This window comes from Arvicanthis niloticus, chromosome 10 (assembly GCF_011762505.2).
Source record: "Arvicanthis niloticus isolate mArvNil1 chromosome 10, mArvNil1.pat.X, whole genome shotgun sequence".
Taxonomy (NCBI): Eukaryota; Metazoa; Chordata; class Mammalia; order Rodentia; family Muridae; genus Arvicanthis; species Arvicanthis niloticus.
Genome location: NC_047667.1, coordinates 50,696,592 through 50,714,298, shown reverse-complemented (window position 1 = coordinate 50,714,298; position 17,707 = coordinate 50,696,592). Strand labels below are relative to the sequence as shown.

At 35.7% G+C, this 17,707-nt stretch overlaps 1 protein-coding gene across 4 annotated transcripts in view; it reads left to right on the top strand.

Annotated features, from left to right (window-relative positions):
• Firrm (FIGNL1 interacting regulator of recombination and mitosis) overlaps positions 1-17,707 on the top strand; it is a 41,441-nt gene that overhangs the window by 22,782 nt on the left and 952 nt on the right. For 3 of the 4 annotated variants that reach the window (XM_034513023.2, XM_076941502.1, XM_076941500.1), the window contains 11 exons: positions 1,483-1,669; positions 2,708-2,790; positions 3,357-3,408; positions 5,020-5,109; positions 8,114-8,299; positions 10,378-10,500; positions 11,552-11,647; positions 12,496-12,609; positions 14,303-14,407; positions 15,571-15,651; positions 17,225-17,344. In XM_034513023.2, coding sequence (XP_034368914.2) covers positions 1,483-1,669; positions 2,708-2,790; positions 3,357-3,408; positions 5,020-5,109; positions 8,114-8,299; positions 10,378-10,500; positions 11,552-11,647; positions 12,496-12,609; positions 14,303-14,407; positions 15,571-15,651; positions 17,225-17,344 — 1,237 coding nt within the window. Of the gene's footprint in view, positions 1-1,482; positions 1,670-2,707; positions 2,791-3,356; positions 3,409-5,019; positions 5,110-8,113; positions 8,300-10,377; positions 10,501-11,551; positions 11,648-12,495; positions 12,610-14,302; positions 14,408-15,570; positions 15,652-17,224; positions 17,345-17,707 lie in introns of those variants that run through there. The other variant, XM_076941503.1, reaches the window with a different exon arrangement.

The window sequence follows — 17,707 nt, the reverse complement described above, 5'->3', positions numbered from 1 at the left end:
GCTCCTCAGGAGCAGGGACTAGTGAGATACCGCATGCACACACACACACACCCCTCCCATGCAAGGGACTAAATTGATCTTTTAATTAATTAATTAATCAATTAATTAACTACGTTTGACTTGACTGGTTTCTCCTCCCTCTTCCCAGTCCTTCCCCTCACCTCCCCCTACTTTCCATCCACTCCTCCTTCCTTTCTTTTCAGAAAGGGGAGGCCTCCCATTTATCAACCAGCCTTGCCATATCAAGTTGTATCCATTTGCCTATAGATTTCTTGATGTCATTGTTTTTAATAGCTGAGTAATATTCCATTATGTAATTGTACCACAGTTTCTTTTTTTCATTGTTTGGTTGATAGACATCTAAGTTGTTTCCAGTTTCTGGCTATTATGGATAAAGCTGCTAGGAACATAGTTGAGCAAGTGTCCTTGTAATACGGTGGAACATTCTTTGAGTATATGTCCAGGAGTGGTATAGCTGGGTCTTGAGGTAGATCTATTTCCAGTTTTCTGAGAAGGCACTAAATTGATTTCCAAAGTGACTGTAATAGCTTGCACTCCCACCAGCAATGGAGGAGTGTTTCTCTTGCTCTGCATCCTCACCAGCATGATCTGTTGCTTGAGTTTTTGATCTTAGCCAAAGATAGAATGTCAAAGTCATTTTAATTTGCATTTCCCTGATGGCTAAGGACATTGAACATTTCTTTAAGTACTTATCAGCTAGTTGAGAATTCTCTGTTTAGATTTGTATCCCATTTTTTAAATTGGGTTATTTGGTTTGTTGGTGTTTAGTTTCTTGAGTTCTTTAAATATTTGAGGGTATGAGGTTGGTGAAGGTCTTCTAATCTGTAGGCTGCTGTTTTGACCTTTTGATGGTTTCCTTTTTTTAAACTGATGCTTTTCAGTTTCATGAGATCTTCTTTATTAATTGTTGATTAGTGGTCCAGTTGTTGATGTTTGGGTATTCTCTTCAGGAAGTTGTCTCCTGTACCAGTGTATTCAAGATTATTTCCCATTTTCTCTTTTTTCAGGTTTATGAATTTATGTTGAGATCTTTAATTCACTTGGACTTGAGTTTTGTGGAGGGTGATAAATATGGATTTATTTGCATTCTTCTCCATTCAGACGTCCAGCTAGACCAGCACCATTTTTTGAAGATGCTTTCTTTTTTCCATTCTATAAGTTTGGCTTCTTTGTCAAACATCAAGTGTCCATAAGTGTGTGGGTTTACTTCTGGCTCTTCAGTTCTTTTCCTAAGATGACATACCCTTTTTGAAAATGTTTTTCAAGAAAAATTTTTAAACATTTTATGGCAGTAAATATATTTTATTTTCAGTGTCTGTGTACACATACATTTTCAATGCTTACTGATTTTTATCTTTAGACATTTTGATTCTCTAAAATAGCCCTATATATGACATTATTTTACCTACTATTCGTTGACTACTATTAATGCTGGGCTCAATGTTCTTAATTTTCCTGCAGAATGTCTGTACTCAAAGCCATTTTTTACAATATTGGGCAGTGTTCTTGTGAACTCTCTCTGCCTACTCACTTACAAGGAGTAAAGAGTAAAGGACAAGCTGAGGTGCCTGTCACTTTGTATCAGCATGTTTGTGTTCATATGTGTGCATTTGTGGCTTCTTTTCATCCCTCGGTGTTCCCTGAGCTGGTAAGTGTGCTATAAACTTGATAAAGTGAAGTTTATACTTGCCATTTTTCATTGAAATTATATTTGATATGTAGAAGAACGTATGAGAGTTAATGACTATTGTAAACCCCAGTCACCTCAACTTGTTCATTTTGTCCTTTTGTTCATTTGTGTATTAAGAGATAGTTATTCTTGATTTATATAATACTAGATATACTATTTAGCTAAAATACTTGATAAAACATTTTGCATTTTACACAGGGCGGTATAAGAAGATCCTGTGAGAAGTGGAGAATATAAGAAGGGAATTACCTAATGTGCTAGTTATGTTTCTTTTGCTATAATAAAAAGAAACTTAAGAAAGGAAGAGTTTGTTTTGACTGTTAACACAGAGAGTCCATGTAATTGTGGGAGGCATGGCATTAGGTGACCAGAGCAGGAGGCTGAGAGATCACATCTCAACTACACACGGGAAACAAAGCTCTTTGACAGTGGAGCAAGTCTGTAAACTCTCAGTGTCTCCCTCCAGTGATGTACTTTCTCCAGCAAGGCTTCATGTCCTAAAAGTGCCATAACGTCTCTTGACCATGTCACTAACTGCAGACCAAAGTATATAAATACCTGAACTTGGGGACATTTTTCATTCAAACCACTATATCTTTTCATAAAAAGTAAATAGTAATATATAATGCTTGGTCTGTTATAGATGGTTTTATTTTTAAAGGAATTAGATTGGTAAAAAGATGGAAAATATTTTAGGAAAAATTGCCGTGTTGCTTGAAAGCTTTTAAGAGATTGTCTTTGTGGATTACAAGGGTTGAGTTAGCATACTTAAAATTAGTTTCTGTTCCCCTCAGTTCAACACAATGAGTAGCATATGTTAGGTACTCAACAGATAGAGAAATGCACTGTGGTTCTTTTAGAGTAGCATGTAGACGGCTCCCACTGAGGATCTTATTAAAGTCTGAGAGTGCTTTCTGATTTAGTGTGAGAAATAGAATGTTTGTATTTCATAAGCATCTGCCTAGTAATAAATTGAAATTTATGTTTTTTCATTAGGATGCTGCTCTATTGAATGCTGTGCTTAGTACAAATATGAGTACCTCTTTGTTAGCGATGGATGTGTGGTGCTTCCTTGCTCGGTAAAAATCTTATATCAGAATTGGATTGGGTTGTGGTAGTGACCAACACTAAATAATTTTAAGTTCATAGAAAAGTTGTTGTTTTAATTTTTAATAAGACTTTAAAAATTATGAGATTTCATGTCACTAAGTTTGGAAACAGGTATCTTTGGTTTTTTATGTACAAAGTGAATGTTGGGGTAGTTCTGCATATTATGATGTTTTTTTGATGGTGGGTATCCAGTTTGAACATGCCAAATTTGAAGTCCAATATGTCTAAAATCCAAAACTTTGAGGACTAATGGTTAACATAAAAAGTTACATTCCTTGAAACTATTTAACTTCTAAGACTACTAGAAATATTAAATAAATATTACCTTCAAGTTATGTATATAGCCAATTATAAAAGATAAATAAGTTGAAATATTCTAAAATATGATAAAATCTAAAATCTGAAACACTTCTGGTATAAGACATTTCAGATCCTTTATCGGAACTTGTAATAGTTCACATGTCCTCACCAGGGTGTTTCTGTGTCCTTGTTCCTCTGCCTAACTGGAAACTCAGTGTATTTTTTAATGTCACAGATATGGATCTGCTGAACTTGGTGCATACCATGTTACCTTAGTGGCTCATCTGGTAAGTAGAATTAAACGGCCTAAAACACTCATTTTATATGTTTTCTTTGGAGATATATTTTGGATGTTAATAAAAATGGTAGAAATAGCTAAATTTAATGCTAATTACTATTAATAGCTAATTTAATTAATGCAAATGCTAATACAAAAGTGTAAAAATTCCAATGTATAAAGTATAGAAAGTTTCTCATTTTCAGACTTTTAGAGTTCCACTCTTTGTTGTGTTAAAAAAAAAGACTAGTTCAATTGAAAATGTGTTTAAAATATAATGTAAAGTGAAAGTGAACATGTTGTGATGTTGAAGGCTAAATGCTCATGTGTTCTCTTTAATATAGCTGAGGTCTCCTATGACTTTGTTGTATTTTAGTCAGGATGATGTGAAAGGGATTCAGTGACTATGATCAGTGTTCTTAGGAAAAGAAATTAGGGTTGTCATCGAGTACAAGCATACATGGACTTAATGTTTTTTATTTTTTTAAAAAAAGATGTATGTATACGAGTACATATATACATATTTTATGTATGTGAGTGTGGTATTATCATGCACACCAGAAGAGGGCATCAAATCCATTACAGATGGTTGTGAGCCACCACGTGGTTGCCAGGAATTGAACTCAGGACCTCTGGAAGAACAGTCAGTAGTATTCTTACTGCTGAGCCATCTCTCTAGCCCTGTTTTTTAATCTTTGATGGTGATTCTTTTTTTTTTTTTTTTTTTTTTTTTTTTAATTACGAGATGTATTCCATATGAAGTGCTTTTGACCTTTTGTCATTGCTTTTATCCCTTGCCTTTGATATGGTCATCCCTGCACCCATTCACTCTGTTTCTTAGTAGTTACTGTGTCATACATGCCTGCATTTTCTTTTAATGATTTTATACTCCTATGATGAGTAGCAGAATCTGACCAGCAGATATTCCTACCTCTGTAGCTCACATCCAGGTATTGGAAAGCCTGACACATCTTGCACAAAAGAATGATCTCTTATATGTCTTACATCTTAAGTCTTTGTTACTTATTTTTTTAGATTTATGTGTGTCAGTGAATGTATGGGGAGGTAAATGTAGATTTCCACAAAAGCCAGAAGTATCAGATCCCTCAAAGCTGAATTACAGGCAGTTTTCAAGTGGCCTGATCTAGATGCTGGAAACCAAATTCAGGTCCTCTCCAAATTCTTACTGCTGGGCCAACTCTCCAGTTCCTCTTAATTTGTATTTTTGAGACCAAGCTATTTTATTTAGACTAGACTGAACTTAAACAAGTTGTTCTTACCTCAGCCTCCTGAGGGCTAGGATTACCTTATAGATGCTACCTCAACTTTCTCTGTACATGACTGTGCTTAGATCTTTAAAAATTACATAAATTATTTTGAGTAGCATCATGAACACATCAAGTTATTAAAGTGGTAATTGCAATGTTTTAATGTTACAATGTTCTTTTTCATTAAAGCAACCAAATTTCTTTGAAGCAAAAAAGTTAAAAGAATAGTCCTAAATTAAAATTTAAAATTAGCCGTAATTCTGTCTCTCGTTAGTATTTTGGCGTATAATTGTGTTTTACAAACTGACTCTAGTTTTAAATCATTCTCTTCTCTCTCTCTCCTGTCTTTCTAGATTAAATCTTGCCCTGGAAAATGTATTCAGCTTAGCAACCTATCCATACTGTTGAAGCGTCTCTTTTTCTTCATGGCCCCACCCAATCAGGCAAGGATACTGTCTGTGTCAGTGTTTTCAATCAGCTGAGAGAATGGAATTCAGATCCCCTACTCTTTATTCTGTTTAAATGTAATATAACTGGAACATAAATTAACATTGATGCTTTGGTAGTTAATTTTAGGTCTGTATAGATTTTGACATTTCTGTTTCAGGTTATAGATAATCTGATTCAGTCTTCTTGGAATACCTTTTTTTTTTTTTTTTTTTTTAAATATCTTTAAGGTACTTGTGGGCAGTGAGCTAGCTTTGTATCTTTGTTTCATTTATTTATTCTGCTAGGCTTTGAATGATGCATCTTAGCTTTTCAGAGTAAATAAAATTGATTTTTAAGGAAAATTACAAGTATGATGAGCCTCAGTTGCTCTATGTTGTAAAGTCATCAAGCTTTACCTTGATTGAGATTCCTGTCTCAAGGACTTGAGTAGCCTTGTACAGTCTTGTCGATGGGTACCATTTGATCTCCAGTTGCAGGGGTGTGTGTGTGTGTGTTTAAAAAATATGTTTCTGGATTCTGATCAAATGCAGTGGTGAGTGTGAATAGGCTCTGCAGTTTGCTTTTGTTAAGCACTTAATGTGGTTCTGACATGGAGTCAAGCTTAGAACCCACTAGATGCATGAAAAAAAATTGCCTGTAAAGCTCTTTGGCCTTGGCTTGAATCCTAAATTAGAGCGGTAATACGTCATTAACACACATCAGATTGGATATGTTTTACTAAAAACTGACACATGCTTTCTGTTTCCATGGGGAGAAAAACAGTTGGATATGTATTATAACTCAGTACTCTTATTTTACTTGTTACCTGGTTGAGGGGAAAGTAATGCACCTTATTTAAACATACTAATAATTGTGTGTTATAGTTTCACTTCTGTTGCTATGATAAAACACTGACAAAAAGCAACTTTAAGGAAGAGAGACTTGATTTGGCTGAAATTTCAGGTAAACATTCATCATTGCAGGGAGGTCAAGGCAGGAAATTCAGACAGCTGGTCATATCACATCCATAGTCAAGATCAGAGAGAAATGAATACATACATGCTTGCATGCTTGTTCTTAGCTCAGTTTTCCACTTTTCTCACAGTTTAGGACTCCCTGCCTCAGGAATGGTGCTTTCCATAGTAAGCTGGATTTTCCCATATCAGGAACTTAATTAAGACAACCCCTACAAGGCAAATCTAAACATAATTGAGACTCTCTGCCCAGCTAATTCTAGATTGTGTTAAGTTGGCAATTAGTAATAGCCATCACATTGTGCTACTATTTTTATGTAAGGTATAAAGTACTACATTTCCACTTTAAGACCACAGGTATATTTCCCTTCTTAGTTTTAAGGAGGACTCTAAATTCTCTGCATAGTGTTTCCTTACACTTCATGCTTCTTGCTTAAACTACGAGCTCTAACAGTTTTAAATATTTAAAATGATGTTTCAACCTTGAACTTAGAGTCTTGAACTTTTGTTTTGTTTTGTTTTGTTTTTTAAGACAGGGTTTTTCTGTGTAGCTCTAGATGTCCCCAACTTAGCTCTGTAGACTTGGCTAGCCTCAAACTCCCAGAGATCCACCTGCCTCTTGTCTCCCGAGTGCTGGTTAAAGGTGTGTACAACCACTTGAACTTTTAATGATCAGCTTAGTAACGCCTTTAAAAAATTTTTTTTATTGTGTAGGACATTGTTAATATGTCATTTAATTTTTAAAAGGGGACCCATTCGTTGATTTATTCAACTTTTATTCTTAGGAAGAATGGTTCTTGAACTGCTTTCTCTAGTCAACCAAATCATGGGTTTACTGATGGTTTGGCTTTCTGCTGAAGGTGATTATTTCTGCTTAGTACTTTCAGCTCTGAGGGACCCATTTTTCCACCAGTCCTCTGTCACAGCGGATGCTTGCTTATTCTGTCAGCTAAACATTTGCTGCAAATGAAATAGAGTTCATTGATAATACAAAGGTTGACTATCAAGTTCAATGTATTGCTTTGAGCTTAGAAGGGATTTTTTGTTTAGTTTTTGATGTGTGAGAAGTTTTCATATATTCAATGAAGTTTAGTTACTGTAAATTGAATTATCTTATTTCTTTAAAAAATACACTAGTGTATTTTTTTAAATTGGGTTCTACAAACTTAGCAGTTACATACATTATTTTTTCAACTAAAATCTAACTAAATAACTAACATTTAGATTATTGTTTTGAAGTTTGGATTTGTTTTTATTCTATGTTCTTGACATTTATTTAACAGAACAGTATTGCTTTTCTGCTAACATAATAAGCACTTTAGAGTATATTTTAATGGAAGAACAAATTTACCAAACAACCATTTTTTTTTATTTTGTTTTGTAGCTTCCTTTTGGGAAACTAATTTAGTATGTCCTCTAAGGCAGAGCAGGGCCAGCTAACCCATTTGAAAAGTGGATGTATGATTTTGGCTTTATGTTCTCAAATGCAGTAAGCTAAGATAAAAGCCAGGAGAGTGGTGAATCTGGGATACTAGTTTGACTTAATTACATAAGGTAATGGGTACTTGTAATATAGCAAATCTAATGGATAGAAAGAAGATAATATACTTAGTGTGAATAATAATAAAAAATCATTTCATTATTATTAACACTCCTTTTTGTATCATGCATTTTGTATCATACTTCATTTAAACATAATTTTTCACTTTGGAAACAAGTATAGTAGCAATAAAAATAGTCAGGTTTATTTATGTCATGTTGGTATTGTATTCAGTGATCTTCCTATGCATTTAAGAAGCAGGTTTAAAAAAAAAAATGTTGATTGAGACAAGATCTCACTTAGTATGTGTCCCTGGCTGCCCTGGAATTCACTGTGTAGACTAGGGCAGTCTTAAAACTTGTAGAGATCTTTATGCCTCTGCCTCCTGAATGTGTATACGCTCCACCACTCCTGGCATAAGTGTTGAAGTTAATATTTAGATCTTGTATATTCAGTCATCCATTAGTCTGAAGTTTCTCATTTTTTTTTCTCAACTTATTTTAGGTGGAATTTATCCAGAAATTTTCTCCAAAAGAAGCAGACAACTTGAATTTGTGGCAGTATATTTCCTTCCAGGCATTGTCTGCTGATCTCAGGAAGCAAGTGGCATGTGAAGTGGTCAGAGTATGCACAGTGCAGTGCAGGAAGTGGCTGAGCAGCAGTCATACTTTAGCAGAACTTGACTCTCTGGTGAGATAGTGTGATTAATGAGCAGTTTACTGAGCACTGATCTATACATTATAAAAGGATCTTTGAGAAAATTATATCAATTAACGTAAATTGTATTGTTGAGTGGGAAGGTTTTCTTCTATTGGGTCAGACACATTTGGAAAGCATGACTGCACATCATTTACTATTTTTGCTAGCACCTGTCTGGATAAAGCAAATATGTTTACTCTTCCCCCCCACTTAGACAGAATCTCATTACTGCATAGCCCAGGATGGCTTTGAACTTAGCATCTTAACCTAGTCTCCTTAGTGCTGCTGATAGGTATGTACCATTATAACCAGCTTAGACATAATTCTTTTATTTGGTAAAGTACAATATGCATTTTATAGAAACCTGTTCTAAGCCTCTATGCATCTGTCTATTTGCTTCCTCATAAAACACAACCAGAGATTGATCTATAAGTAGAAAATATATGAATTTTTAAGATGGACTAGATACAGTATACATGCAGTTGAACTTTCCACTTCAGTCTTGATTTGCTTATTTCATTCTACAAATACACTTTGAGTGTTTTATGGAGTACGTTTTGTTTTAGTCATTGAGGGATAGATACAACAGGAAACAATTAAAACCTACTCTTGCAGATATATATTCTTGCTAAGCAGTAACTAGTATAATAAATACCTCTTTATGGTAAGTGTGTAAAAACTTAACAGAGATAAAGTATACACTCAAGGACTTGAAAGCTTTCTTTTGATTTTTGATTAGAAGTTGCTCAGGGCATATGTTTTCATACTGAGTTGTTCTTCTGTACTGTTGTAAAATGGCAGTTGGCTGTAATTATTAAGGTAGTTTAAAACACTTACATATAACCAAAGAAGTTGTTTTCTTTTTTTGCTGTGGCTTTATTTTACATGAATGGGCTAATGTGTCATTTGTATTTAATGTGCACTAGTTTCTAATTAATTGTTCAGCAAACTCAGTCAGTAGACTCTCACTATGCATTACACTTTTATAATAAGTAATATTTTAGGTGTATTAGGTAAAAGCAGTAATTTTCTAAAATTGTGTAACTCCTTAAACAATGGCCAAAACTCCCTGTGTGTATTTATTTGTAAAGGGAAATGGATTAATCTTGAATGAGATGCTATAAGTCAATTGTAACATGAACATGGATATTGAAGTACAGGTTCAAGTCAGTGCAGCTGATTATTAGATTCCAGTATGGCCTTCACTCTAGACACACCACCCCTAGACTTCAGTGCAAGTCAGAAATAGATCTGAGTATTTGTTTGCAGATGGCAAGAATAAGTCCAGAAAAAGATTATTTTCAGTTTTAAATTCTAGACAGTGTATTTCTTAAGAACTTTATTTGCTTACAAAATGTAGTGTTTTGTGGCATCTCATGGTAAAACATCAGAAATAATAAAAATCTAGTAACCTATATAGATTTCTGGGTGCATGGCGTGAAAAAAAATACAGCTTTTCATTGATGAATATTTTAAGTTAGGCTTGCTCAGTGTGTTAGGTTTTTATTGCTGTGACAAACACAATGACCATAAGCAACTTGGGGAGGAAAAGGTTTATTTCAGGTTAGAGTTCATTCTACAGGGACTTGAGGGCAGGCACTAAAGCAGAAGCTATGGAGGAGTGCTCTTACTGGCTTCCTTCTCATCACTTACTCAGCCTACTCTCATCTACAGTCAGGACCACTTGCTCATGGGTGGCACCTGCTCCTAGTGGGTGGGGTCCTCCCACACCAATAACCAGTCAAGAAAATGCCCTGCATGCTTGCTTACAGGTAATCGGATGGAGGCATATTTTTAATTGAGTTTCTTCTTCTAAGATAATTCTGGCTTATGTCAAGTTGACAAAACAACGAAAACAAAACAAAACCAAAGAAAGCCACAACAGAAAAATAGGACACCATAAGCCTAGTGAAATTCAATACTGTTGCTATTTTAAATGGCAATTTCAAAATAGTCTGTGTGAGTTGTTATAAAATGTTATAAGTAACTCATACACTGTTTATAATTGGGCCTCTGGTCCATTAGGCTAGAATTGTAAACTCACACTATCCTCTTTTCTCCCCATTTAGAACACAGCACTTTCTGTTTTGCTTACTGTATGCAGTTCTGCTGGAGAAGCTTTGGATAGTAGACAACTAACTGCAGTTACTGAAGTTGTGGGCCAGCTTTGGGCTTTTATAGACATTGAACAAGTAAGGAAGCTACTTATTTCTCTAAAAACTACAAAATATTGACAAGAGAATATTGCATTGTTCCTATAGATTACATTTTCTAATTTCTAATTATTTTGCAAATAATGGCTTCTTGGGGTCACTGAGCTACACTCTAAGCCCTGCAGAAAGACCAGGTTTTATGATCCATTTTTATGGTCACATTACCATCCTACAGTGGTGTCACTTCAGCAGGAGGGTGCTACTGATAATTATGTATCGCTCAGTAGCCATTCAGCATACCTGTCCTGGGATGTGGCTTCAGTGCAGTATGACATAAACACTAACTGTGAAGAGGTGGAGTTTTAACCAGCACCAACAAATGTACAAGTTTGTCAGTGTCAGATAACAGTAATTAGACCCATTTTAAATCTTCTGGACTGGAAGGATGGCTCCTCTGTTTCTTAGCCGTGTGATCTTGAGCAAATATTTTCCTCACTCTGTTTTCTTCTTATTAAGGTGGGGGATGATATTATCTACCACTTATAGTTGATGTAAAACATAAAGGTGCGGTAGTACTTATAAACCACATATGTTGACTGGTATATAATAAATGTTTAGTAAAATACTGATATTGTAGCTATTGTCATGTGTCTTTGTTAGGCTTTCTGTTGTGATTAAGCACCACAACGAAAAGCAACTTGAGGAAATACTTCATTTTACATCTTACAGCTTACCATCCAGGAAAGTCAGGGCAGGAACTCAGGACAAGGCCCCAGTGGAGTTCCAAGCTAATGCAGAAGCCATGGAGGAGTGATGTTTACTGGCTTGCTCCTTATAGCTTGCTCAGCCTGCTTTCCTACAGCACTTAGGACCACCTGCCCAGAGGTGTCACCACCCACAGAGAGCTGGGCCCTCACACTGATAGGTTTTCAAGAAAATGCCCTGCAGTTTCTCTACAGGCAGTCTGATGGAGACAATTTTCTTAATTGGGGTTTTTCCCAAAATAACTTTAACTGTGTCAAGTTGATGAAAAGTCTTACCTCATGTAATTCTAAATTCTCACCAAAATTACTTTTGTTTCTTGCTGAAGATAATCAGTCAACCCTGTGTTCAGCAGGCTTTTAGCCTTTTACTTCAGCTGCTGGCAATTTTCATCCAAACTGTAGATCTGCAGCTGATAAATCAGGTAAGATAGTGGTTTAGTTTGTTCTTTGTTTACTTACGGTTTGTGAGCCTACAGTGATTTATCTTATTTACTTGTAACCCCTTTCTCCCTTTTTCTTCCCTCCCTCCCTTTCTCTCTCTCTCCTTCCTTCCTTTCTTCCTTTCCTCCCTCCCTCCTTCCTTCCTTTCTTCCTTTCCTCCCTCCCTCCCTCCTTCCTTTCTTCCTTTCCTCCCTGCCTCCCTCCTTCCTTCCTTCCTTTCTTTCCTTCCTTCCCCTTTTCTTTCTTTCTTTTTTTCTTTTTTTTTTTTTTATAACACTAAGTTTTATGGAGCCCAGACTGGCCTCAAATTCATTATTAAGCAGAGGATGCCATTGAACTAACTTCTCATCCTCCAGCCTTGACCTTTAGAAGAATGTGGCATCACCCCAAATTTTTTATGTGGTGCTGGGGATTGAATCTAGGCTTTGTGCATACTAGGCAAGCATTCTGCCAGCTGAGCTACATCTCTAGCACCTATAATGTTTTCCTCATAAACTGAATGTATCAGTATCCCTTGTTTTCATCAAGGTTATCACCTAATGTCTTTCTTCCTTCCATTACCGTTCCTGATGCTTGGCCATATTCTGGGTAGTTAGCCGCCACACAAAATTCTGACTGCTTAGTGGGAAAGCACACATGAGTTGGAGGCAAAGGACTGTGGTGAGAAGAAATGCTTATAGTTCTCACCTGATGTTCTTACTCAGCTTCCAGAGCTGAGGCTTGTAGACCACCTGTTGGCTGTTCTGGATTTTGTCTCCTCTCCCTCCTCACTCAAGCACACCTTGGCAGTGGTTCTGCTTATAACAGCTCTCTGTTTTCATCTTTTTAGGTTGTAAATGTTCTGAACTCGGTAATTAAACTAGAGCCTCCTGACCACGTCTCTCTGGCAGTGCTGGATTTTATATCTTCTCTGGGCAAACTTTATATATCTCAAACTCTCCGGGTAATACATTCTTTTAACAAAAATACAGAATCTAAAAGCAGAATCTCTGCAGTGACTAGGGAAATTTTAGGCTTTTGATTTGTTTTGTTCTGTTATATTTTTGAGGGTCTCCCTTTAGCCTGACCTGATCTAGAACCTGAGACAATTCTCTTGCTTCAGCCTCCTCAGGTGATGGGACTGTGGGATGAGCTACACTGCATGTAGGTTTTTAATTTCTAAAATCTTTTGAGTTTATTAACGAAGTTGTGGCGAAAAATCTTTCTGATATGAAGGGTAATTGTCAATATACATTTCAAGTCACTTTCTTTAAAAAAAAAAGAGTTGTCATACAAATAATTTATCAAGTGTATTCTAAAATAGAGTCTGTTGTTCCCAATATTTAAAGGAAGAAGACACTACTTCTTAATAGGCAGTAGTGTCTAGGGAGGAAATCTAGTAATTACAGTTGTTGTGTTCATATATTGACGAAACAGCATTTAAGAGACAACAACGAATATTGCAAAATAAGTATAGCTGACAAACGTATATTCTATTTCCAAAATTATATTCTAGTGGCCTAGGGAAAGACTCCTACCAAATTTTAAGACCCTCTAACAAAAAATAGATTCTCCTAAACTGGGAGCTTTGTCTTAATGTTGTAATAAAATCTCAGTATTGCTAGATTCTTGGCTTTGCTTTACCTTCAAAGGGGAGACTATAAAAAGAGCTCCCTGGTGAGAACCTTTTCTATATTCAGAAAGTAAGATAGTATGTCAGTACATGTGGAAAAAATCCTTGAAGTTGAATTTCTTGTTCAAAAGAAAATGACACCAAATCATGTGTTTCCATCCTGTAAACTTTTGTTTCATGAGATATACATAGACGCTGGAAGTTGACAGAAATACTAGCTTGTATTTGAGTTGTCACCCTGTCAGAAAGGCTTTCACCACATAGCCTAAGCTTGTTTCAGATTGGCAATCTATTTAGCCTTCAGTGTGCTGCACTTGCACATATGTACTCTTTATTATAAAACAAGTGTATTTGAGAGTGCTGGTTTGTTCCTGCAGAGCTATAGATGGTACATGGCTGCAAATGCTTGTCAGAAATAGCAGTGCCTCATAGACTTGGCCAGGGTGAGAGCAAGTCCTGAAGAAATGTTTGAAATTCATGAGCATATGCCACACTGAAAGCCATAAGACAGGTTCAAATAAGTACCTGCTGTAGGGGCTGTTTCAACTCCTGGTGGTGTAATAACTTAAATCCCAGTCTTGGCCCCTGAAGCAGTTGACAACAGAGTTCAGATATATGAAATGTTTAGTGGTGATGAGTGCTAGGAGAAAAAAATAAAGCAGAAGATGGGACAGTATAGGGGATAGTTCCAAATGGGGATAAAATCGAGGAGCCCTTACTACGGTGACAGTCTAAGTATAAATCTGAAGGGGAAAGAGAAAGCCATGCAATCTCTCTGGAAGAGTTCTGAGCCGGGGACAAAGTGCAAAGACTTGTAGGCAGGAGCATGCCTGATTGCTCAGGGTATCTAGTATAGCAATGGGCAGGGATGCTTTGCAGCTGATGGTAAACCTGGTTATGCCCTGAGGTAAATTGGAAGTTATTAGGATTTGAGCAAGGAAATAGGACATACTGTGTCCCCAAAGTTGACAATATTCTGTATTGAAGTTGTTTTTTCTCCAGCAAAGTTTTGTTCTCTTCATAGGACAAGGTGTTGCCCAACTTGTCATGTATTCTTGCTTCACTGTTAGACAACAAGAATTGGTTGCTAGAGCAGCATACTTTGGAGGCATTTACTCGGTTTGCTGAGGTAACATCAATTTATCATACTTATCTCTATATTTTAATATTTCTAATATTCTATAACATTCAAAAATACTGAATTGCTTATATATCTCAGTTGTGAAATTTTCTGCTGAGGAGGTATTATTAATCATGTTTACAAGGCCTTATCATGAGACCTAGAGAGATGAAGTGACTTTCCCAAGGTTGTCGATCAGCAATGATTAAGTATTCAGAGTTGACTGCCTGACTCAGACTGCCTTCAGCAGTACTGGAGGAGTAGTTCTAGAGAGGTGACCTCCTTCTTGTGAGGTCAAATCCTTAAAAAAATTTTTTTAAAAATTTGGAAATGCTTCTACTCTGACATTTGTGTAGCTATGCCTTTGGTTTCAGAGTGACTCAGGTAATTAAACCATGCATTACTAAGTATATAGGGACTCACATCGCATTATATGTCAAGACTATATCGAACTATGAGTGTATTGTCTTTGAGAACCCTTGGTTAGTACTTTCCTTATAAATGAGTTTTCAGTTAAGGTAGTTTTAAAAACTCATTGGCCTAAGCCTTTTATTCTTAAATGTGTTATATAGGCACAGTGCCTATGAGAGTAACAATATTAATCTCACTTTTATATCAATAAGACACTTGTACCAATGAAAACCTTAAATTTGAAATGAAAGTAAATTTTTTACTATTTAAGAAATTATAACTTTATCTTAGTAACAATTATACCTATTTCTACCAATAGGTTATGGCTATGCAATAACTCCTAGCTATTCCTCCCTGTTCCAACAAAACCACTACTTTTCCCTAGAAAGACAGCCCAATATTAACCACCTCAGTCCCCAAGCCCAGGGAATAGGGGCACCAATAGATCCAGTCCTTCTTTAACTTTAACTGATTTGAGATGGTTAGCCTGTGATTTAAGGGCCTACAGCGAATTCATGGCTCTGAGTTTATTGTTAGGGTGTTTTCTATATCAACAAAATGATGGACTGAGTATTGGGTCTATCTTGTACCTTATTGACACAAATTGGTATAGTTATGTTCTAATTGTATTTTAAGATAAAAGTTTTATTTTAACAGGAAGGGTGATATGTAGGAGGAGCTAAGGTGGAAGGAGTAAAGAGAGGAAGAAGAGGAATTGCTGAACTATTATTAATCTGTCTTATTTACTGATCTTTTAATAGGGAACAGAGCATGAAGAGATAGTTCCACAGTGTCTCAGTTCTGAAGAAATCAAGAAAAAAGTTGTATCCTTTTTGGAGAAGGTATTTATAATCTATATGTAAGGTCGATGTTTTATTCAAATTATCTACTTGTAAGCACTTTAGCTTAAACATTTTCTTCTTGGTACTGGGTTTTGAACTAAGGCTTTGCTTATGGCATATGATAAGTACTTTACCACTAAGCTATAACCCCAGACTTAACCTAAAGGGTGTTTTGTGCAGTGCTAATACACATAGGCTAAACATCCCTAATTGAAAGTACTCCAAAATCTGATATTTTGAACCACCAATGTGAGGAAAAAACAGAAAATACCATGCAGTAAAACCTATTTCATGCATAAAAGTTATTAAAAATATTGTATATTACTACCTCAGGGATGTTATATGAATTTCATGCTCATGCTTGGATCCTATCCCCACAGTATCTGATTGTTTATTGAAGAAATCTGAAGCATTTTGTATAAATGCAAAAGGAAGCACAATTTGTGCGAATCAGTTAAGAGCATACATCTGAGAATAAATCACTTTATGTCACTGTACCTCTACATTTGAGACATAATAGTATTGATTACCCTGGCAATAAAATGAAAACATATGGATCCCTGACATTATTGATCATACTTGACCACACATGACTACAAAGCTTGGATTCTGTTATATTTTAGTATGATTTCTGTGTGGTTTTCTAAGACTTTATTTTCATAGATAGGATTGGCTTTTTTTTTACAGATCCTCCTTCCTCTCTCTGCCTCCTCAGTGCTAGAATTAAGGGTGTACTACCTAACCCAGCTAAAGTGGTATTTCTATAGTTCAGAATCAGAGTTTTAAGTATAGGGAATATATGTGTATGTGTGTGTGTGTGTGTATATATATATATATATATATATGTAATTTTTAAGTATAGTTATCATAACTGGTGTTATGATATAGGGAGTAATTAAAATACTAATAATCAGATCTGTCAAACCACACTTAGAATACCAGAAAAATAAATTATACTTAAGCACATACTTAACTGGGTTGTAGGTATAGAACTTACCTGTATGCATTGTTACCAAACATGTTACAGTTAAGGACTTTAAGGTCATTTATAAGTAGCTGTTTTGCCAACATCACACCCTGTACAATAAGGTGAACGTTAATAGACTTTTTCTTCCATGACAACTCTTAATTCTTCTGTAATGACAACAACCTAAGGCAGTCATTCTCAACCTGTGGGCTTTGACTGCCACAAGGGGTTGCATATCAGATATTTATATTAATGATTTAATAATATTTAAATTAATGATTTGTAACAGTAGCAAAATTACAGTTATGAAGTAGTAAGGAGATAATGTTATGGTTGGGGGTCAGCACAGCATGAGGAACTGTATTAAAGGGTTGGCGCATTAGGAAGGGTGAGAAGCACTGCTCTCAGGGAATTGTATTCAGATGAGTCTTCCTAACCTAGAATTTGCCTGATCACAGGTTAAACCAGAACAGTTTTAACACTCAGCATTTAAAGACATAACATAAACTAGTCAGTGTTTTCATCTTCTATATTTCATACCACTTAGTATCTAGTAGAGAATGCATTGTCCTTTGAATGTCAGTGTTCTTTGTTGCTCTTTGGCAGACAGAATCTGTACATGAAACTGAGGCTGCCACAGTAGATAATGTGAAACAGGAGAGAGGCACTTTCTGGGAACCTGTTGCTAAGGTGACTGTAGAAGAAGCAAAGGAAGTGGCTTTTCAGGTATGGGCTGCTTTTAAGCATGTACTGGTCAAACAAGGGAATCTGCCCTCATTACTGATAAACTAATTTGATTCTTGTCCTCATGTTGAATTTCAAGTAAAATGTATATAGGTAAAATTCTCACTTTATGACAGCTGTACATCAAAAACCATACATTTTTCCCTGAAATGTTACCAACACAGACAAGAATAAAGAAATAGTTATAACCATTATACAAATATACTCTTTATTATTGGTAATTGCATATTGTACCAATGATGACATTAATGCATTTTCTGACCCATAGATGTCAGCTTGTTCAGTTCTTCTCATCCATCAATAATAATCACTTGTCTCAAATATCACATGTACCTATTGGCAGAA